This window comes from Pseudorca crassidens, chromosome 2 (genome assembly GCF_039906515.1).
Source record: "Pseudorca crassidens isolate mPseCra1 chromosome 2, mPseCra1.hap1, whole genome shotgun sequence".
Taxonomy (NCBI): Eukaryota; Metazoa; Chordata; class Mammalia; order Artiodactyla; family Delphinidae; genus Pseudorca; species Pseudorca crassidens.
The window spans coordinates 171,869,547-171,892,830 of NC_090297.1; the positions used below are offsets into that span (position 1 = coordinate 171,869,547).

The 23,284-nt window shown below is 35.7% G+C and overlaps 1 protein-coding gene across 3 annotated transcripts in view; it reads right to left on the minus strand.

The window, feature by feature from the left end:
• KCTD3 (potassium channel tetramerization domain containing 3) overlaps positions 1-23,284 on the minus strand; it is a 70,434-nt gene that overhangs the window by 46,424 nt on the left and 726 nt on the right. For 2 of the 3 annotated variants that reach the window (XM_067729756.1, XM_067729754.1), the window contains exons 2-8: positions 19,935-19,988; positions 19,642-19,687; positions 17,939-18,012; positions 12,766-12,824; positions 12,414-12,494; positions 11,303-11,443; positions 10,754-10,847 (exon numbers count right to left, since the gene is read on the minus strand). In XM_067729756.1, coding sequence (XP_067585857.1) covers positions 10,754-10,847; positions 11,303-11,443; positions 12,414-12,494; positions 12,766-12,824; positions 17,939-18,012; positions 19,642-19,687; positions 19,935-19,988 — 549 coding nt within the window. The remainder of the gene's footprint in view (positions 1-10,753; positions 10,848-11,302; positions 11,444-12,413; positions 12,495-12,765; positions 12,825-17,938; positions 18,013-19,641; positions 19,688-19,934; positions 19,989-23,284) is intronic. The other variant, XM_067729755.1, reaches the window with a different exon arrangement.

The following is a 23,284-nucleotide window of genomic DNA, read 5'->3' on the forward strand; positions in this document are numbered from 1 at the left end:
AAAAGCAGTATTTGCTCTATAATTTTCCATACATGTAATACAAAATTTCACGTAAGTAAAACAAGACAGAACAAGCTCAATTGATATTATAGCACTCCATCTCCTTACTGCTGCCTAGTAAACCAATGCTCTGAAGTCGGAAAAGCTATGCAAAGAATATGGTTATCTTCCACATTACGATCTCAAAGAAAGAAAGTGGAGGGGATATGCCTTACAAGATTTTGAAATTTACTATAAGCATGCTGAACCGCAAATTGTATGACAATAGATATATATGTCAAAGAACCTAAGTGTCTAAAATGGCAATAAGAACATACATACCAACAATTACCTTAGATGTAAATGGATTAAATGCTCCAAACAAAAACACAGACTGGCTGAATGGATACAAAACAAGACCCATATATATCCTGTCAACAAGAGACCCACTTCAGATCTAGGAACACATTCAGACTGAAACTGAGGGGACAGAAAAAGGTATTCCATGCAAATGGACATCAAAAGAAACCTGGAGTAGTAATACTAGCATCACACAAAATAGACTTTAAAATGAAGACTGTTACAAGAGTTAAAGAAGGACACTGCAAAATGATCAAGGGATCAATCCAAGAAGATATAACAATTGTAAATACATATGCACACAACATAGGAGTACCTCAATATATAAGGCAGATGTTAACACCATGAAAGGAGAAATCGACAGTAACATAATAATAGTGGGGACTTTAACACCCCACTTACATCAACGGACAGATCATCCAGACAGAAAAGCAATAAGGAAACACAGGCCTTAAATGTGTTCTAAACATTAGAACACATGGACTTAATTGATATTTATGGAACACGCCATCCGAAAGCAGCAGAATACACATTCTTCTCAAGTACACATGGAACATTCTCCAGGACAGATCACATGCTTGGTGACAAAGCAAGCCTCAGTAAATTTAAGAAAACTGAAATCATATCAAGCATCTTTTTCTGACCATGCTATAAGGTTAGAAATCAATTAACAAAGAACAAAATTGTAAAACAACCCGCAAACATGTGGAGGCTAAACAATATGCTACTAAACAACCAATGGATCACTGAAGATATCAAGGAGGAAATCAAAAAAATACCTAGAGACAAATGACAATGAAAAGATGACAATCCAAAATCTATGGGACACAGCAAAAGCAGCTCTAAGAAGGAAGTTTATAGCAATACATCTTACCCCAGGAAACAAGAAAAATCTCAAATAAATAACTTAACCTTACACCTAAAGTAGTACGAGAAAGAAGAACAAACAAAACCCAAAGTTAATAGAAGGAAAGAAATCATAAAGATCAGAGCAGAAATAAATGAAATAGAGACAAAGAAAACAACAGCAAAGATCAATGAAACTAAAAGCTAGTTCTATGAAAAGATAAACAAAATTGATAAACCTTTAGCCAGACTCATCAAGAAAAAAAAGAGGGCTCAAATCAATACAATTAGAAATGAAAAAGAAGTTACAACTTACACCACAGAAATACAAAGGATCACAAGAGACTACTACAAGCAACTATATGCCAATAAAATGGACAACCTAGAAGAAATGGACAAATTCTTAGAAAGGTACAACATACAACCTTCCAAGACTGAGCCAGGAAGAAACAAAAAATAAGAACAGACCAATCACAAATACTGAAATTGGAACTGTGATTAAAAAACTTCCAACGAAAATCCAGAACCAGACGGCTTCACAGGCGAATGCTATCAAAATTTAGAGAAGAGTTAACACCTAGCCTTCTGAAACTATTCCAAAAAATTGCAGAGGAAGGAACACTCCCAAACTCATTCTACGAGGCCACCATCACCTTGATACCAAAACCAGACAAAGATAAAACAAATAAAGAACATTACAGGCCAGTATCGCTGATGAACATAGACACAAAAATCCTCAACACAATACTAGCAAACCAAATCCAACAATACATTAAAAGGATCATACACCATAAGTTAAGTGGGATTTATCACAGGGATGTAAGGATTCTTCAATATCTGCAAATCAATCAGTATAATATACCACGTTAACAAACTGAAGACTAAAAACCATATGATCACCTCAACAGATGCAGAAAAAGCTTTTGACAAAATTCAACACCCATTTATGATAAAAACTCTCCAGAAAGTGGGCACAGGGAGAACATACTTCAACATGATAAAGGCCCTATATGACAAACCCACAGTTAACATCAGTCTCAACAGTGAGAAGCTGAAAGCATTCCCTCTAAGATCAGGAACAAGGCAAGGTTGTCTGCTTTCACCACTTTTATTCAACATAGTTTTGGAAGTCCTAGCCACCACAATCAGAGAAGAAAAAGAAATAAAAGGAACAGAAATTGGAAAAAAAGTATAACTATCACTGTTTGCAGATGACACAATACTATACATAGAAAATCCTAAAGGTGCTACCAGAAAACTACTAGAGCTCATCAATGAATTCAGTAAATTAGCAGGATACAAAATTAATGCACAGAAATCTCATGCATTACTACATACTAACAAGGAAAGATCAGAAAGAGAAATTAAGGAAACAATCCCATTTGTCATTGCAACAAAAGGAATAAACCTACCTAAGCAGGCAAAAGACCAGTACTCAGAAAACTATAAAACTGATGAAAGAAATCAAAGACAATACAAACAGATGGAGAGATATACCATGTTCTTGGATTGGAAGAATCAATATTGTGAAAATGACTATACTACCCAAAGCAATCTACAGATTCAATGCAATCCCTATCAAATTACCAGACATTTTTCATAGAATTAGAATAAAAATTTTACAATTTGCATGGAAACATGAAAGATCCCAAAAAGCCAAAGCAACCCTGAGAAAGAAAAAACGGAGCTGGAGGAATCAGACTTCCTGACTTCAGACTATACTACAAAGCTGCAGTAATCAAAACCTTATGGTACTGGCACAAAAACAGAAATACAAATCAATGGAACAGGATAGAAAGTCCAGAGATAAACCCATACACCTATGGTCACCTAATCTATGACAAAGGAGGCAAGAATACACAATGGAGAAAAGACAGTCTCTTCAATAAGTGGTGCTGGGAAAACTAGATAGTTACATGTAAAAGAATGAAATTAGAACATTCTCTGACACCATACACAAAAACAAACTCAAAATGGATTAAAGACCTAAATGTAAGGCCAGATAGATACTATAAAAGTCTTAGAAGAAAACATAGGCATAACACTCTAGATATAAATCGTAGCAGTTATCTTTTTGGATCCATCTCCTAGAGTAATGGAAACAAAAACAAAAATAAACAAATGGGACCTAATTAAACTTAAAAGCTTTTGAACAGCAAAGGAAACGATAATCAAAATGAAAAGACAACCCACAGAATGGGAGAAAATATTTGCAAACAAAGTGACCAACAAGGGATTAATCTCCACAATTTACAAACAGAGCATGCAGCTCTATATAAAAAAAACAAACAACCCAATCAAAAAATCGGCAGAAGATCTAAATAGACATTTCTCCAAAGACATACAGATGGCCAAAAAGCACATGAAAAGATGTTCAACATCACTAATTATCAGAGAAATGCAAATCAAAACTACAGTGAGTTATCCCCTCACACCAATTAGAATGGCCATCATCAATAAATGCTGGAGAGGGTGTGGAGAAAAGGGAACCCTCCTACACCCCTGGTGGGAATGTAAATTGGTACAGCCACTATGGAGAACAGTATGGAGGTTCCTTAAAAAACTGAAAATAGGGCTCCCCTGGTGGCGCAGTGGTTGAGAGTCCGCCTGCCAATGCAGGGGACGCGGGTTCATGCCCCGGTCCGGGAAGATCCCACATGCCGCAGAGCGGCTGGGCCCGTGAGCCACGGCCGCTGAGCCTGCGCGTCCGGAGCCTGTGCTCCGCAACGGGAGAGGCCACAACAGTGAGAGACCCGCGTACCGCTAAAATAAATAAATAAATAAATAAACAAACAAACAGAAAATAGAACTACCATATGATTCAGCAATCCCACTCTTGGGCATATATCTGGAGAAAACCATAATTTGAAAAGATACATGCACCACAGCGTTCACTGCAGCACTATTTACAATAGCCAAGACATGGAAGAAACCTAAATGTCCACTGACAGAGGAATGGATAAAGATGTGATACTTATATACAAGGGAATATTACTCAGCCATAAAAAAGAATGAAATAATGCCATTTGTAGCAATATGGATATACCTACAAATTATCAGACTAAGTGAAGTCAGAGAAACTATCATACGATATCACCTATGTGTGGAATCTAAAAAAAAAATAGTAATAATACAAATGAACTTATTTACAAAACAGAAAGAGACTCACAAACTTTGAAAACAAACATGGTTACCAAAGTGGAAATGCAGCACGGGAGGGATAAATTAGGAGTTTAGGATTAACATATACACAATACTATATATAAAATAGATAATCAACAAGGACCTACTGTAAAGCATAGGGAACTCTACTCAGTATTCTGTGATGACCTAAATGGGAAAAGAATCTGAAAAAGAATGGATATATGTATGTGTATGACTGAATCAACTCTGCTATATACCTGAAATTAACAGAACATTGTAATCAACTACATTCCAAAAAAAAAAAAAAAAAAGACCTGTCTCAGTAGGTGTCTTGTACAAGCTAATTAAAATCCAAACTAGAAGAGTAATATTCACCTCCAAGTTGATGTCTGTCCTATCCATCTGAACTATGGCACTCCTCACCAAATGTGGTAAGCAGAATAATGGCTCCCCAAACATGTCCTCATCCAAACTGCTGAAACCAATGAATATGTTACCTTATATGGTAAAGGGGCTTCGCAGTCGTGATTAAATTAAAGAGATGGAGGGATTATCCAGGTGCAACCAATGTAATCATAAAGGTCCTTATAAGCAGAGGTAGGAGAGTGAGAGTTAGGGAAGAGATCTGAAGATGCCATGCTGCTGGTTTTAAAGACAGAAAAAGGAACTGTGATCCAAGGAACACAGACGGCCTCTAGAAGCCGGAAAGGGCAAAGAAACAGATTCTCTGCTGGAGCCTCCAAAAGGAACCCAGCCCTGCCAATACCATGATTTTAGCCCAGCAAGATCTAGTTTGAACTCTTCTGAACTCCAGAACTGAGTGATGATAACTGTGTTGTTTTAAGAAACTAAATGTGTGGTAATTTGTTAGAACAGCAGTAAGAAACTAATACAAGTCACCTATGTTATTTTCTTCTCATAAGTCTCTGCAGCTGAAACTTTGTTGTTCAGTTGATTTGTTTGTTAGATGTTTCCACCCCAGTCCACTCCCTTAGGAATAGAAACCATAAGGTGAGGAGGGGTAGCCCTCAGACTGAGACCACTGCCTGTCCCACTGAGTCAAAGAATTACTAATAATGTTGTCAAAATTGTTTGACGTTACTAACACCAGAGACCAGGAACACAGCATTTATTCTGATGCATTCTTAGGTATCTTCTGTGTGCCAGGGACATGGGAAGCATTGGGATGGAGAGAGGTATTAACAGCTCCTGACACCCAGATCTCGATACAATCACATGGAGCAACAAGGTAATACTGATTGTAAGATGTTTTTGAGCAATTAAAATGCAAATGGAATAGCAATGTTTGGAAGGCTGTAATTTAAAAGAAAGGCATGGTGGGCACAGTGGTGAAGAGCAGTGGCTTTAGACTCAGGATTTAGTTGAGAATCCTGTCACTTCTTTCCTCAGGATGACCTGGGGTACTTTTTTCTCCAAACTGATTTCCTCACTAGTAAAATGGGGACGATGAGATCCATGCCACAGGTTGTTGGAATAATTAAATGAGAAAATGTATACAAGAGCCTTTAGTGTAATGCCTGGCATAAAATAATACCCCAATAAATCATAACTTAAAAGTCCAATTCATTTCTCAATATTTAGAAGCAATTTTTATGGAACTAGATGGTTTCCCAACCTTTTCTCATCCGGAGCCTCTAGAGCTGAGTTATTATTTGTTTTTTAATTGGAGTAAAATTGCTTTACAATGTTGTGTTAGTTTCTGCTGTACAATGAAGTGAATCAGCTATATGTATACATATATACCCTCCCTTTTGGACCTCCCTCCCATGCCCTCCCACCCCACCCATCTAGGTCATCACAGAGCACCAAGCTGAGCACCCTGTGCTATATACAGCAGGTTCCCACTAGCTATCTATTTTACACATGGTAGTGTATTTATGTAAAACCAAATCTCCCAATTCATCCCACCCTCCCCTTCCCCCTGTGTACACGTCCATTCTCTACATCTACATCTCTATTCCTGCCCTACAAATAGGTTCATCTGTACCATTTTTCTAGACTCCACATATATGTGTTAATATACAATATTTGTTGTTCTCTTTCTGGCTTACTTCACTCTGTGTGACAGACTCTAGGTCAATCCACATCTCTACAAATGACCTAATTTCGTTCCTTTTTATGGCTGAGTAATATTCCATTGTATATATGTACCACATCTTCTTTATCCATTCATCTGTCGATGGACATTTAGGTTGTTTCCATGTCCTGGCTATTGTAAATAGTGCTGCAATGAACACTGGGGTACGTGTGTCCTTTTGAATTATGGTTTTCTCAGGGTATATGCCTAGTGTTGGGATTACTGGGTCATACGGCAGTTCTATTTTTAGTTTCTTAGGGAACCTCCATACTGTTCTCCACAGTGGCTGCATCAATTTACATTCCCACCAACAGTGCAAGAGGGTTCCCTTTTCTCCACACCCGCTCCAGCATTTACTGTTTGTAGATTTTTTGATGATGGGCATTCTGACCAGTGTGAGGGGATACCTCATAACTCTAGAGCTGAGTTATCTTATTTGGAAGAGCTCTCCCTCCTTCCCACATCTCCCCACTCCTTTCCCCACTCCCAAATCCGTAATTTCTTCTCAGTGCTGAAATGATTTGTCACACCAGATTCTGTCAATTAGGGTTTCCCTTTGCCTATTTTCCTTCAAGAGATGGACCCCAGCCAGATAGAGGGATTTGGAGGTTAGTTAGGAGATCCTCCAACTAAAAACACAACTGTGGTTTGGAGAGGGTACCATACGAAGGCAGAAATATAAGGACACAATGATTCTTTCTTTGTGGTCAAGATGGATGAGCTACGTTTAATAGAGCAATTTTGTTTGCCTATGTTGTTGTTGTTCTTTTTTTTTTTGGAAAAAACACACTGTATATCAGCATAAAATCCCTCACTGTTTATTTTCTACTGGACCTTTCTCAATATAACTTTCACTGTTTTCTTTCCAACACCTCACTGCCAAGTTCATTAGAAAGGCAGTTGATTCTACCTCTCAAAGGTTAAACTGTGAAGTTAAACATCTATGCAAGTCTTTCTCTTTAACACATAAAAATGCTTTATCTTGTTTCTCTTCCATCTAACCCAACACACAAAAATATTCAATCTCCTATTCTGAATTCTCAGCAGATAATGAAGGGAATAATTAAGATGATCAACAAATAGGCCTATGAAACAGAATCAAGAGCCCAGAAATAAACCCAAGCATATGCAGTCATCTAGTATTTGACAAGGGAGCCAAGAATAGTGTATGGAGAAAAGGCATTTTCTCTTCAATTAATGGTGTGAGGAAAACTGGATATTCACATGTAAAAGAATGAAATTTGACCTGTACCTTACAACACTCACAAAAATAAACTCAAAATGGATTAAAGACTTAAATGTAAGACCTAAAACCATGAAACTCCTAGAAGAAAACACAGGAAAAATGCTCCTTGACATGTGTCTTGGTAATAATTTTTTTTTTGAAAATGACACCTAAAGCACAAGCAACAAAATAAAAAATAAACAAGTGGGACTACATCAAACGAAAAAAGCATCTGCACAGAAAAAGAAACTATCAACAAAGTGAAAAAAAACCTATGGAATAGGAAAAAATATTTGCAAACCATATATCTGATAAGGGAGTCAATATCCAAAAAATATAAAGAACTCATACAACTCAATAGCAAAAAACCAAATAATCCAATTAGAAAATGGTACAAAGGACTTGAATAGACATTTTTCCAAATATATACAAACGGCCAACAGGTACATGAAAAGATGTTCAGCATCACTTGTCATCAGGGAGATGCAAATTAAAACCACAGTAAGATATCACTCCATACTTGTCAGAATGGCCATCATCAAAAAGACACGAGATAACAACTGCTGGTGTGGATGTGGAGAAAAGGGAACCCTTGTGCACTGTTGGTGGGACTGTAAACTGGTACAGCCACTATGGAAAACAGTGTAGAGTTTCCTCAAAAATATTAAGTATAGCTCTACCCTATGATCCAGCAATTCCAGTTCTGGGAATATATTCAAAGGAAATGAAAACACTAGTTTGAAAAGATATCTGCACCCCCGTGTTCATAGCAGCATTGTTTACAATAACCAAGACAGGGAAACAATCTAAATGTCCATCAATGGAAAAAAAAAAAAGTCTAAAATTAGATTCAAGTATATAAAAATAAATATAAAGCAAGATAAAGGGGGCTTTCATATTCAATGAGAAAGGATGATTTATGTAATAATCAGAACATAATTAGCCACCCACTTGGAAGAAAATAAAACAGATTGCTAAATCTAACACCATATACAAAAAGTAAATTCCACATGGATTAAAGATCTAAAGTGTAATATAACCTCCAAAAGGGAAACAATCTACACAAATACTCTTCATTAATACAAGTGACAGGTTGTAAACTGAGCAAGAAAAAAGAAATATAGAAGTAAAACCTAACAAGGTAGAAAATTAATGAATATAGGTGAAAAATATTTCACTGTGCTACTCTTTCCTTTTTTAAGGTTTTAAATTTATTGATATAAAAAGCTGTGGAAAAACAATTTATTAAAATGATTACACTTAAAATAATTTGAATATTTTCCTTTCTTCTGGAATCTTTTTATTGGCATTGTGTTGAGTGATTTAACTGTACATGAGAAAATCTAATATGTCCTTAATTCTTTCCCTTTGTCACTTTGCATGGGCATACTGCTCTGAAATCAACACTCAGTGAAAGCAAAGAAAAGTCATGGTCAAAAGCAAAAACAAAGAATGGAATATGTAACAGCATCATCTTTCTTACATTACTCACTCAATGAGTGAAATTTTGTGCAATACCATGTGTCCCTGTCTGGCAAGTCACAATCTTTAGCACTGCTGTGCAGTAACAAAATGATGCTGTTACACCTGGATAACTTGGTATAATCGTTATACAACTAACTCCTTTGGAATCCCCTATCAAAAAAATGTACATAATATTTAAACAAACAAAGCAAAATCTAAAACCATTTCTCAATTTAGGTCCATAAGCTGGTAAGTTCAAAACAACACTCTTGAAAAAAAAAAAATCGGGCTTTCCCTGGTGGCGCAGTGGTTGAGAGTCCGCCTGCCGATGCAGGGGACACGGGATCGTGAACCGGTGAGGGAAGACCCCACGTGCCGCAGAGTGGGCTGGGCCCATGAGCCATGGCCGCTGAGCCTGCGCGTCCGGAGCCTGTGCTCCGCAACAGGAGAGGCCGCAACGGGAGAGGCCACAACAGTGAGAGGCCTGCGTACCGCAAAAAAAAAAAAAAAAAAAAAAGAAAATCCCTTTTTCAAATCAGTTTTGCTTCATATAAAATCATCCCTGAAAGAAATCATCCAAAAAATATTTTTCATACTACTCAATAAATAATATTAAAAATACATATCAATAGAACGCTCTCAAAATGAAAAGTGTGCACCAAATCTCTACTGCAATGAAAATATAAAGTGCAGATTACTGATACAAGGTCTTTTTTTTTTCCTTTAACACATATGGCAAATCTCTCATAAACTGAGGGGTTTTTTCTTTTATTCAATACATCTGGGATCCTTTAAATGTATCTGTAAACGTCAGAAGACATTTTAAATATTTTTAATCTATTGTGGCTACTTTTTCTTAACTAAATTCAATAGTGACAAAATATTTATATGTTTTTTGATATTTTGGCAATTAAATTCAATAGGATCATAGTCTAAGTTAGTATATCCTAACCATTTTTGTTCTTCTACGCCATTTCCTGTCATCAACATTTCTCACTGCATACAGTGATTTTGAACTAATAATCCTACCTTTTTTCCAACTGAAAAAGAGAAATCACTGGTGTACACTTTTCCTTGTTCCCTGTTAGTTACTGAGAATGCAAGAATTAGTAAAACCAAACTACCTCTGTGTAAAGCTCACACACTATAGATGTTAAACTACATCACTTCTGCCTACAACTGTCCTGCTTCACCTCGCTCCCAACCATATGGCAGTCATGACCAATGTAGGGTCCTATTCTCCCCTACCGTAGAGTACAAAAGACTCAATCATTACAGACAAAAAACACAGGGCTCACATTAACAATCCTGCCTCATCATTTAATACAATAGTTAAATGATTCAGAAGCTGGATATACTAAGCAAGAAGGTGTAACTTCAAGATATCTCAGTTATATCACAGTTCACACTGTATATGCAATATATAAGACATACTAAGGCTATCAATAATATTCACCAAATTAGTTGTGAGAATAAAAGCAAACTAAATCTAATCAGGAGATACAGAAGTGGGCAAAATATGAAGGAAAAATATTTGATGACTAAAATAAATAGCTCTTAAATCTATAAAAATAAAATCACAATATTAAAAAATACCCCCCAAAATAAAAAGCAAACCATTATTAATTATACAATACCTGTAACACACAGCAAAATGGGCATATGCAGCTACAATCCAGTTGTGATGGCCAGCTACTATTAGTACCTTTCGTGGATCCACAGGAAATCCTGTTGGTATTAGCAAAAGAAATCTTTTACGTTCTAAAGAAGGAGTTGGCAAAACTATGACTAACAGGCCAATTCCAGTCCGCTACCTCTTTTGATAAAGAAAGCTTTGTTGGAACACAGCCATTCACATCTGTGCATACACCGTCATCGCTGCTTTCGTGCCACAATGAAAGCTGAGCAGTTCCAACAGAGACCCTTCAGCTCATGAAGCCCAACAGGTTCGCTGTCTGGCCCTTTCCAGAAAAAGTCTGCCAACCTCTGTTCTAAAGATTTAGAGCTAACAGAAGATCATGAACTTTCTAAATAAAAATTATGTTAAGTGAGATTCTTCAAGATATAAATGGTAGATCTAGATTAAAAAGAGACAAAGCAAAAATCACATCTTTAAAAATAATTACTCAATATCATCTAGAACTAAAAACATACGTACTTTTAAAATTTATGTACTCTTTGCTTACCTAGCCTAACAGTCTCTTCCCCAGCTCCAGAGAGAACAGGCTGTGTACCATTTCCTCGAGCTTCACCTTCTGTAAAATTTAGTCCATTTCTAGAATCAGCAGAGGATCTAGTAGTGTTGTGTATTTTACGACTAGGAATACCTATAAAAGGAAAGAAAAAGATAAGTTTATTTCTAAGTTCACTTACCAAAAATTTAAAATTTCACATTATGGCTAAGAAACAAACAAATGTGAATTTCATTATAGCCAAAATTTATCTTCCAATATACCAATTTACTGCAAATAATTAACTACCATAGAAAACAAGACGAGATTTTTTAAAAATAAAATTCATTCAACAGATTTGATACTTATGTTATATATATAAAAAGTAAGACTAAGACTTATCATATTATACTCTGTATTTACCTAGCTCTAGGTTACCAAATCAATCACTAACTCATTCATTCTGTCACTAGTCTTCACATTTATGGAACAGTTACTATGCGTTAGGTACTATTTACTAATTTAAACCGCTCTACAGCTGAATTGCCTTATACTTTCAAACATCTCTTATTTGGCAGGAGAGCCTTTTTCAAAATGAAATCTTGTTCAAAAGACTGCTACAACACAGGTGAAGACCGAACTCTTCTAACTCACTGAAGAGGGGCAGAGATGACATGCACCTCACACTCCTCTGCCTGTACACTGCTAAATCTCTAAAAACTCCTGGGGTTCCACAAAGGAGATCAACAACCAATTCTCAAACACGGGAGTCAGCAAATCTGGCCATGGTCAAGTCCAGCCTGATGGCTCTTTACGTAAATAAAGCTGTTATTAGACACAGTCTCACCCATGCATTTCTGTAGCGTTTATGGCAGAGCTGAAGAGTTGCCACAGAGATCTTTTAGCTCACAAACCCATCTGGCCCTTTACAGAAAAAGTTTGGCAAATCCCTACCCTAATACACAGTATGACTTAACTTCTGTTAATATTAAGGTTCTCACTTTTTCTAGTAGATTTACAAAGGAAACTCAATAATCAAGAAACAGATTTTCCTACTCACACATCTGTACTTACTTAATGATAAAAAGACTTAAAAAAAAGAACTAAATAAATAAAGCAGAAGTACCTGGTGGAGGCAAGTAACCATGAAAAAGGACACTGCCACAAGATGAACGCTCCAGTTCTTCACATAAGAGAAGCCTTCTTACTAAAAACATTTCAAAGCAAACTTGTCAAGAGTACATGCAAACACAAAAATAGTACTCCACTTTTATTTTCTCTAGTTAAAGAGGATAAGGAAAGAAAAGGAAAATGTTTAAGTTAAATCAGCTGACAACACCTTTTTACTATGAAAATCCACAAAAAGCAAGCACTGAGTAGTCCATCAAAAATTAGAACCTGATATAAAACAGATTTCATTTGGGCAAGTTTAGTGCTCAAAGGGTCAAATCATAAATATAAAATACTAGAATACATACCTAATGGAGTGATTCCATAAAATTCTGCTTCATGCCTGAGAACATTAATACTCACTCCCCTACAAAGAAACCAATGAATGATGTAAGTCCTCTAACACTGGCAACTCGGATTATCATCTGAAGCAAAAAGAAAAAGTACTAGGTTCTTAATGAACAAAGTCATAGGGCTTTAAAACTTACTTTTTTCCTAAGATCCTTAATTATTTGAAGAAGTATAGATAAAAAAACTGCACACCACCAAGAACGTTTTCTTACTAAAAAAACCATTTATATATAGATGAATTGGATGACTAAATGAGAGATTAGGGCTTTATAGTGTTAATACAAGTAATTATCAGAAGTATCTAATAAGGCAAACAAGAGTGGAAATCATTCCTATGGTATTAATTGCTTTTAACCATAATTTCCATACATATTTTAACCTCCCCAATTATCCTATAAGCTCCCTGCAAGCATGTTCTCCTCTGATCCATGTTTGTATGCCTCATGCAGGGCCTACCACAGTGCTTGTATGTAATTGTTATGCAATCCATATTTATTGAACAAATAAATTCAGATAAATGACTCTTCTCAACAGAAACCAAAAACAAAAGCAAAACAGAAGGCGGAGGAAAACAAAGATCAGCCTTAAGAAGGGCTGTTACCCAGACAAAGATGTTACAAGAAAGTAATATGAAAATAAGAAGTAAAAAAAAAAAAAATAGAAGCTTAAGAGTTTAAAATGATTCATTTTAGGTTTCAGTTATAATCTGTTCTTACTTTAAAAATATTGCCTGGGCAGAAAAAAGAGGGGACATCACTGCAAATTCCATGAAAATTAAAAGAATAAAGGAATACTATGAACAACTCTATGCCTACAAACTTGATAGCCTAGGTGAAATGGACAATTGCTTGAAAGACACCATCTGCCAGAGCTCACACAAGAAAGACGATCCATCTCAATCGGTCTACATGTATTAAAGAAACTGAATCAACAATAACCTTCTAACACAGAAAGCACCGTGCCCAGGATTCACTGGTGAATGCCACCAGACACTGAAGGAAGAAATTAGACCAATCCTCTACACTCTCTTTCAGAGAAAGAAGCAGAGAGAACACTTCCTAACTCATTTTATAAGGCCCTCACTACTTTAATACCAAAACCAGACAAAGACATTACAAGAAAACTACAGACCAATATCTCTCATGAACACAGATGCAAAAATTCTCAACAAAATATTAGCAAACCGAATCCAACAATGTCTAAAAAGAAATATACACTACAACCAAGTGGGTTTTATCTCAGGTACGCAAGGCTGGTTCAATATTCTAAAATCAATTAATGTAATCTATCACATCAACAGACTCACATGATCATATCAATAGGTGCAAAAAAAGCGTGTGACAAAATCCAACACCCATCCATAGTAAAAAGTCTCAGTAAACTAGGAATAGAGGGGAACTTTCTCAACTTGATAAGACTATTTAAAAAAAAATCCTATAGCTAGCATCATATTTAATGGTAAGAAATTTGAAACTTCCCACTAACATCTGGTTACAAGACAAGGATAGTCCCTCTCACCACTCCTTTTCAACTTCATACTGGAAATCCTTATTTACACAAGTCAAGAAAAGAAAAGAAAAGGCATACAGATTGGGAAGAAATATATAAAACTGATGATCACAGATGACATGATTGTCTATATAGAAAATCCAAAGGAATGGACAAAAAACTCCTGGAACTAATAAGCAATTATAGCAAGGTTGCAGAATACAAGGTTAATGTACAAAAGTCGATTGCTTTTCAATATACCAACGGTGAACAAGAGAAACTTGAAATTAAAAACACAATACCATTTACATTAATACCCCCAAAAAAGAAATACTTAGGTATAAATCTAACAAAATATATACAAAATCTATATGAAGAAAACTACAAAACTCTGACGACTGAAATCAAAGAACTGAAAAAATGGACAGATATTCCTAGTTCATGGATAGGAAGACGTAGTATTGTTAAGACATTAGTTCTTCCCAATTTGATCTGATTCAATGTAATCCTATTCAAAAGTCTAGCTAGTTATTTTATGGATATCAACAAATTGATTATAAAGTTTACATGGAAAGGCAAAAGATCCAGAATAGCCAACACAATACTGAAGGAGAAGAACAAAGTTAGAGCACTACCACTACCCAACTTCAAGCTTTATTATAAAGCTAGAAAAATCAAGATAGCACAGTACTGGTGAAAAGAATCAACAACAGATCAATGGAATAGAACAGAAAGCCCAGAAATAGATCCCATACACATAGTCAACTGATCTATGACAAAGGAGCAAAGGCAAAACAATGGAGTAACAAATGGTGCTGAAACAACTGGACATCTGCATGCAAAAAAAAGAGCGAGAAATTAGTCTAAACACAGACCTTACACCCTTCACAAAAATTAACTCAAAATGATTCACAGACCTAAAGGTAAAATGCAAAACTAAAAAGCTCAAAGAAGATAACATTTAGGAGAAAACCTCAGTGACAGTGGGTATGGTGATACCTTTTTAGATACAACCAAAAGACATAATCCATGAGAGGAATAAGGATAAGCTAGATTTCATGAAAATTAAAAACTTCTGCTCCACGAAAGACAATGTCAAGGAAATAAGACAAGCCACAGAATGAGAGAAAATATTTGCAGAAGACAAATTTGATAAGGGACTGTTATCCAAAATATACAAAGAACTCTTAAAACTCAACAATAAGGAAACAAATTCAATTAAAAAATGGGCCAAAGACCTTAACCGAGGAAGATACAGAAGTAGCAAATAAGCCTATGAAAAGATGCTCCACATCATGTCATTAAGCAAATGCAAATTAAAACAATGAGTTTCCACTACACATTAGTTAACATGGCCAAAATCCAGAATCCTAACACCAAATGCTGGCAAGGATGTGAAGCAGTAAGAACTGTCATACACTGCTGGTGGGAAAGCAAAATGCTACAGCCACTCTGAAAGACAGTCTGAGGGTCCTATAAAACTCTTACCATACGATCCAGCAACTGCACTGCTTGGTATTTACCCAAAGGAGTTGAAAACTTACGACCACACGAAAACCTGCACATGGATGGTTTTACAGCAGCTTTATTCCTAACAGCCAAAACTTGGAAGCAACCAAAATGTCCTCTTTAGCAGGTGAGTGGAAAAATAAACTGGTATATTCAGCTAATGAAATACTATCAGCATTAAAAAGAAATAACATGAATAGACATGGAGGAAACTTAACTGCATAATATTAAGTGAAAGAAGCCAATCAGGAAAGGCTACATACTGTGTGATTCCAAATATGACATTCTGGAGAAGGCCAAATTATGGAAATAATACTTTGTACAGTATTATAAAGATGAACACGTGTCATTATACATTTGTGCTAACTCATAAAATGTACAACACCAAGTGAACCAAAGGTAAACTATGGACTTTGGGTGACTATGATGTCAATGTAGGTTCACATCAATTGTAAAAAAAAAAAAAAGTGTATCATTCTGGTAAATGATGTTAACAGTGGAGGAGGTTGATAATGAAGGCAGGGGGCACATGGGAAATCTCTGTACCTCCCTCTCAATTTTGTTGTAAACCTGAAACTGCTATTAAAAAAAGAAGTCTTAAAAAACAACAGACAAAAAAAATTCCGTAGGCCTAATGAACACGTGTAATTGCGATATTAAATTGCTTTTATTTGTGAAATTGGTTGTAATTAGTTTAATAAGAACAGTTAAAACTTTCTTATTCTATTTCAAAACTACTTGTGTTAACAGTACAGTAGCACTGGCTAATTATTTGTCTGGGGAAGACAGACAAATATGATAATGATAATACAGTGTGATACGTGCAATACAAGAATTTTATGCAAAAAACAGAAGTAGAACATAGTATTCTTTTTTCAATTCCTTCCCACCTCCTTTTAGAAGGTACTACTCAGAGAACTTAAGTTTGCTAGGCTTCCCTAAATGAAATAAAGAAGCAAGTTGAAAGAAAAGCAGTGAATACAAATATTTAAACTATTATATTTCTGCCTTTCATGGGTGATTTAGTCGTGGATTAGTCACAAGGACACTGACTAGGAGTAAATTTAGGCTTTAATCAAATGCTAAAAATAATTTTACCCCAGAAGTAAGTAGTTAGTAATATACTTCCCACTTCCACCCCAGGCCAAGAAATAGACAAACAAAAAGCCCCAACAAACTCTTTTATTCATTCAATAAATATCTATTGAGCAGCTACTATACGTGCCGTTTTAACAACACTGGGAATACAGCAAGGAACAAACCAAACAAAAAAATCTTTGCTTTCAAGGAGCGCATATTCTAGTAAATATAAGCCCCAAATTATATAATATTATAAAGCAGCAGCTTAAAGAAACAATTAGAATTCTAAAAGGTGTTATCTCAAAAAGTATTAATAAGTCCTTAAGTGAAAGTTCATTAGGAATATACGAAATAAAACAATAAAATACAAATTAGATTGTAGCTTCCATTGTAGATTGTAGTCTATGGCAAAGTTGAAGAAATAGTTTAAATGGTCATTCATTTACCCACCAAAGAAAAATATCGCTATGCGTCAAGCACAATGCTCGATCCTACAGGTATACAGTAAACAACTTGTCCTTTTAGAATTTAAAGTCTAATGGAAGATAGACTACTGGGGTAGTGGCAGTACAGGAAACTCTGAACACCTGCATCAGGCAGACACAGCAGGGATCATTGAAATGATCAGAATCAAGCTGAGAGCAGAAAGAGTTGAAAGTGTTGAAGCAACAGAAATCAAGCAGGAGCTAGATTAGAGAGAGCCTTAAGAAACAACAGGAAGTCCAAAATCCTTAGCCATTAATCCAGTAACACGTAAGAGTTTTAAGCAGAGGAATAACCAGATTAGATTTACATTTTCAGAAGTTAATTGTGGCTACAGTGTGAAAAATGAATTGAAGGGATATAAGAATGAAGACAGGCAAATTGGTAAGAAAGCTATCAGAGTAACCCAGAGGAAGGGATGATGGTGGCCTGTATCTATGACAGTTTAATTCTGATGAAACTTTTAAACAAAAATAATCTTGGGGCAGGGAAAAAAACTTTTCTTCATAAAATATACCCAAAACCATACCTTTGAATAAAAAATTTACTTTAAAAAAGTACATTTCTTACCTTAAGTCTAGTTCTTTTGTCCGAAGAAAATTTAAAATGGGTGCAAACGCTGCTGGATCTCTATCAATAAATATCTGTAAATAAAGAATTACAAATTTTACTTCCAAATTATAAATTAAACTTCTAACTTTAATATCTGTAACACTGACTTAGGGAACAAAAACTGAATTATTTAAATACTATATTTCCTTGACTCCACTCTTATTAAATTTTAATGTTTCTAAAATTGATACGTAGTTATAACCGTGTGCATTTATGTGGTAGTAGTGGTGTCTTTTCTCCACCTGAAAAGCTGCTGTTAGATTGATTATATTTTAAGGTGCAGGAAAAATGGTATCAAATAAGTCCACTTTCGCATTTCTATTTAATTGATATATTTGGTGAAAGGGACACCAAAGGGAAAATTTTTATCTGAAATATTCTAGAATTCAATAAATACTTCGAAAACATTATGCATGAATAATACTTTCTTACATCATCTGATCACTAATTATTGGTGACAGTGATTGTGATTTACATAATTTGTGATTCATAAGTGAATAATTAAAACAACAATGTACTTTTATAACACACACCAGGCAATCAAGAAAAGTAAAACTGCACACTGCTGTCTAAACTGGAAAACAGCAACACTTTTACATACGACTATCTCAATTTCCTCAAGGGCTGGGTGTAGGGTGAAGGGGAGGGTGACAACAACAACAAAATTTTTTTAAATAAAAAACACAGCACCATAGAATACATATGGGGAAAATAAAATGCTTAAAAAATATGAAATACATAATTGATAACTTTTTACAGGAATGTATGCCAACACTATTCTGAACCAATTACAAAAGCTCTAACCATAAAATTGAACACCTTTTAAAGCTTATGTAAGTCAATTACACAGCAGAATGGTAGCAAATAATAAACCTTTTTATATTATATTCAGTTACTATATACAGTGAATGAAGTTCTTCTGGCTTCATAAATTCTTGCTTTTGTTTTTATTAGAATCAATCAGAAGTTGAAGAAAACACCACAGATTTGTAGAGATCTAATTACTGATGTCCTTTTTCTAACCTCACATGGACATATCTACTTGTGCTGCTTTATTCCATCTGCAAATCTCATCACAGCAAATAAACACCTCTGGTCACTTTGTTGCCTCCCAAATGAAAGTCTTACTTGCTTTTGTGAGCCCTAGACATTTACTTTACATGCTATTGTTCATATTACAACTGCTTTTTAAATTTATAAACCAATTTTTTCAACTGAAATTTAATAGTTCTTTACTACCCTTACTCCACCATTGCTGCACAAGTTCATAAGGTTATTCTCCAAAATAAAAAATTGTAGAACTTTTTGCAACATCTTACCAATATTGAAATATTTTAGTATTTACATTCATCTATTTACTGTTCGAGTTTCAATTACTGATTAAAAGAAATATTTCCTCTATTGACAATGTAAGCTCAGATCCTACAATCTCTCTAATCATCATTACTTAAATTGCTATATGCAGTATTCCCAGTTTCAAGTTCTCTTCTATAATTACAGAAACACTATTCATGACAAGAAATCAAAATCTTTAAGTACATATACTTTCATTTAGTAGTTATTAAAAGAGTAGTTTCCCTGTCTTCTTAGAGTATAAGGATCAAACATTATAAGCATTTTTTGATCTAATTTAGAACATACATCAACATTGTTATACTCACAGCACCAGTTTCATCTCGAAGTGTTGAAATTCTTCCACTCAGCAAACTAGAAGTCATTAACATTAAGACAGAGTTAGTTTTTAAAATCTGAGTATGAATAAAATGCTCTAAGTCTTTCAAACATCAAAGACCAACACAAATGAATCATCCTATCTCCGAAGTAAAATAACAATTTAAAAATTATATTTTAAGAGTTAAGCTTTTGTATTCGATACATAAAAATATTTAATTTTACTGTTTTAATAAATAATCAACTGTATTTAAAAAAGGTACTAAAGAATTATATGAAATACCTGGAAAAAAAGGAATCTGGAATCCACATAAGTGTTTGTCTTGAGGTACTAAACCTGCAATTAAAAAGTAGCTGGTATTATAAGAGAGGACATGATTTGAAATTTCCATGTTAGTTAACTTGCTTTAATACACTGGCTAATGATTTACAAGTTGCTGCATAGCTACAGCTGTATCAATTATATTCATTACTTTTAATATCTTTAAATTTTGCTACTTTCAATTCAGAGTTAAGTTTATTCCAAGAGCTGTCAACAAAATCAAATAATTAATTTGCTTACATATAAAGCTTCCTAAAACACTACTTTCTAGCATGCCAATCTACTGAAGAATCAATAATTAGCGCACCACACCAAGTCTAAAATTCTCAACATAACATACTATCTTCAGGTCACGTTTCATCTCTCCAACACAAACTGTTTTCCCCTCTAATAAGACAGTACTTCTTAATATCCCCAAACAATCCATGCTTACACCACTTCAGAATCTCCATCCCAGCTGCATCAACCTCATGTTCAATTATCTAAGTTCCACCCATCTTTTTTTCATAAATTTATGTTTTTATTTTTTAATTTATTTTTGGCTGCGTTGGGTCTTCGTTGCTGCGCGTGGCCTCTGTCTAGTTACAGCGAGCGGAGGCTACTCTTCGTTGTGGTGCACGGGCTTCTCATTGCGGTGGCTTCTCTTGTTGCGCAGCATGGGCTCTAGGCGCGCGTGCTCATTAGTTGTGGCTCGCAGGCTCAGTAGTTGCGGCTCACGGGCTTAGCTGCTTCGCAGCATGTGGGATCTTCCCGGACCAGGGCTCAAACTCGTGTCACCTGCACTGCCAGGCGGATTCTTAACCACTGCGCCACCAGGGAAGCCCCGCCCATCTTTCTTGATACCATCCAGGTTCTACCTTCTCTTTAATGGCTTTCCAAATATACTACCCTATACTATCTTTCTGAGCTCACATTAATCCCACTGCACATAATGCATTTAACATTTCCTTTATAGTCTTGGGCTATTCACAACTGTTGCATTCACTCATTCAAAAATCACTCAGTAAACACTGTTTTGAGGTTAACTGCCATTTGATCAAGTCTGCTTATTACCACCAATTTGAGGGGAACTTTATCAAAGCCACGTGTAACAGACCGAGGCAAAACAATCAGTAACAGATGTAAACTGGCATGACAAAGAATTCGATATAGGGCTCATCCAGTCCAGCATTTGATGTCTGAATATCTTCATTTTAAGACTCATCACACTGCACTATGTATTTCTGACTCGCTGCCCCATCACCACGTGTCCTCACACAGAAGAGAGCCCAACAGACCCTTTACTTTCCCTCCACATTCATTTTCTAGCATTACATGACTGTTTTAAAGTAGCTCCTGTGCCCATTAATCAGGCTAAGAAAGGAGCCAGTTTACTCAAGAAAATATGGCAAATTTTCCCAAGCACATTTCTTACCAGAATCTTAAGAAAAAAATGAGAAGTAGATTACAACTAGTTAGAGGAAACTGACTTGGTCAAATCAATAGAAGCAAACCCAGTAAATATGGTAAACTGAAATATCTAAGGATCCACTGCAAAAATGAGTCACTGTGTTTTGGAGGCAATCAAATTAATTCCAAATAAGGATCACTTCTAACTTGTGACCTTTCACGTTCACTGCTTATTCAGCAAATTGTTTGCCAAATAACTCAAATTTTGTGTTACTTAGAAAATTACCCAGGTCTGCTTAAAGTCATATTAGCAATTTCAATTAAAATCAGCAGTTCGGGGTGGGTTTAGTAATCTGGAATTTCTGGGCAAAGGGATTAGACTCTCATCCCCACCAATTTTTTTTTTTTCTCCAAACAAGTGGAAGATAGGGGGAGAAAATCCCAGAGCTCTAAAACTGGTTCCAAATATGACTTCATGAAAACTACAACATTTAAAATTACATATGACAAGCATAATTCTCTGAAACGTATATATATGAAAAGCCTTTTCTATGTTTTTATCTCATATCTACAGCATGCCAAGAAAAAGATCACGTGCAATCTGGCCTCAGCAAAACATATCCACATTTATACTCCATGCTACTTGCCTCCTAAATTTACTTGGAAACAATCTAGTTAAAATTATTTATTCCGCAGTTACTGTTGATAGATAATGCCACTAACCTTGTATTTCCCATTTATTGCTTCAAATTTTTTTATCAATCCTGGAAGGTTGTACTATTATTGTCATTACACATTTTAGGAAACTAAGCACTAAAAAATAATTTGTCTAAGGTTGCTGAGCTTGTCTCCCACTGGCTGGTCCCAGACTTCTCTCCTGAGGCCTCAAATCATACTCATTCGTAACAGAATTAATCACGAATGGAGCCACATTGGTTTTCTTTCACTTCATTAGGGTTCTTCTGGTAAATAATAACATTAACAATTCTAAATGAAACCTCATCTTCTCTACTTTCTGAATCATCCATTAAGTGTTAAATAAATGATAAAAATTGGTCATTTTTTTGATTAGACCCTACGTATACCATGTGCTTCTCTGCTCATAAGAAACTCTCGTTTGAGTGTCACGCTATCACTTCACAGCTGAGTTCAATTCTATGCCACAGGTGGTTCTCCCCAGTGGCAATTACTCAACTTCAAGGAAATTAGAAACTAGGGCAGGGATTTTAAATGACTATAGTGCTACTCTTCTGAAGGCCAGCTCTTGCAGGGTATTCCAGTTTTGCATTCATAAGTTACCAAAGCGGCAAAATTTTCACGTGATTTTAGGAAAATATCCATGTCTTGCATTAGGAGACACCAATCTTCCCCTCCATAAAACCGGAATCTATATAGCAGCAATAACGTTGTAAACTAATTAAGTTTTTCTTGGGGGATGAGAGGGAAAAAAAGAGTGAGCGGAGAAAGCATTACTGTTTCCTGTGTTGAATTCTCCAGCACACTTAGAAAACCATTCAAACACTATACATTTTTACCACTATGGTTCACAGTGCTGCCGTTCTGCATTTTTAAAAATACTAGTTAAAAAGTCCTAGGTATTGAGCATAGCAAAATACACTACCTCCCAGGGCGCTTCATCGTTTATCTCCCACCTAGCCTAAAACTCAACTACCCCTTCCTTGAAACAGCTGGCAAACTCCCATTTCCGAGAGGAGTGACTCATAAACCATAGCAAATCCACATAAGTATGATTCCCCCCCACCCCGCAACAAGCTTATTAAAAGACATAGTAAGGGAGTGGAAGGCCAAAGAGAGATCAGAGAAGAGCTTTCCGTCTGTTTACTAGGAGAGCGCAACAGGGTGCCACTACCCAAAGCTTCCCAGAACCAACTCTTCAAACTGCAGTTTCTGGACTCGCTGCC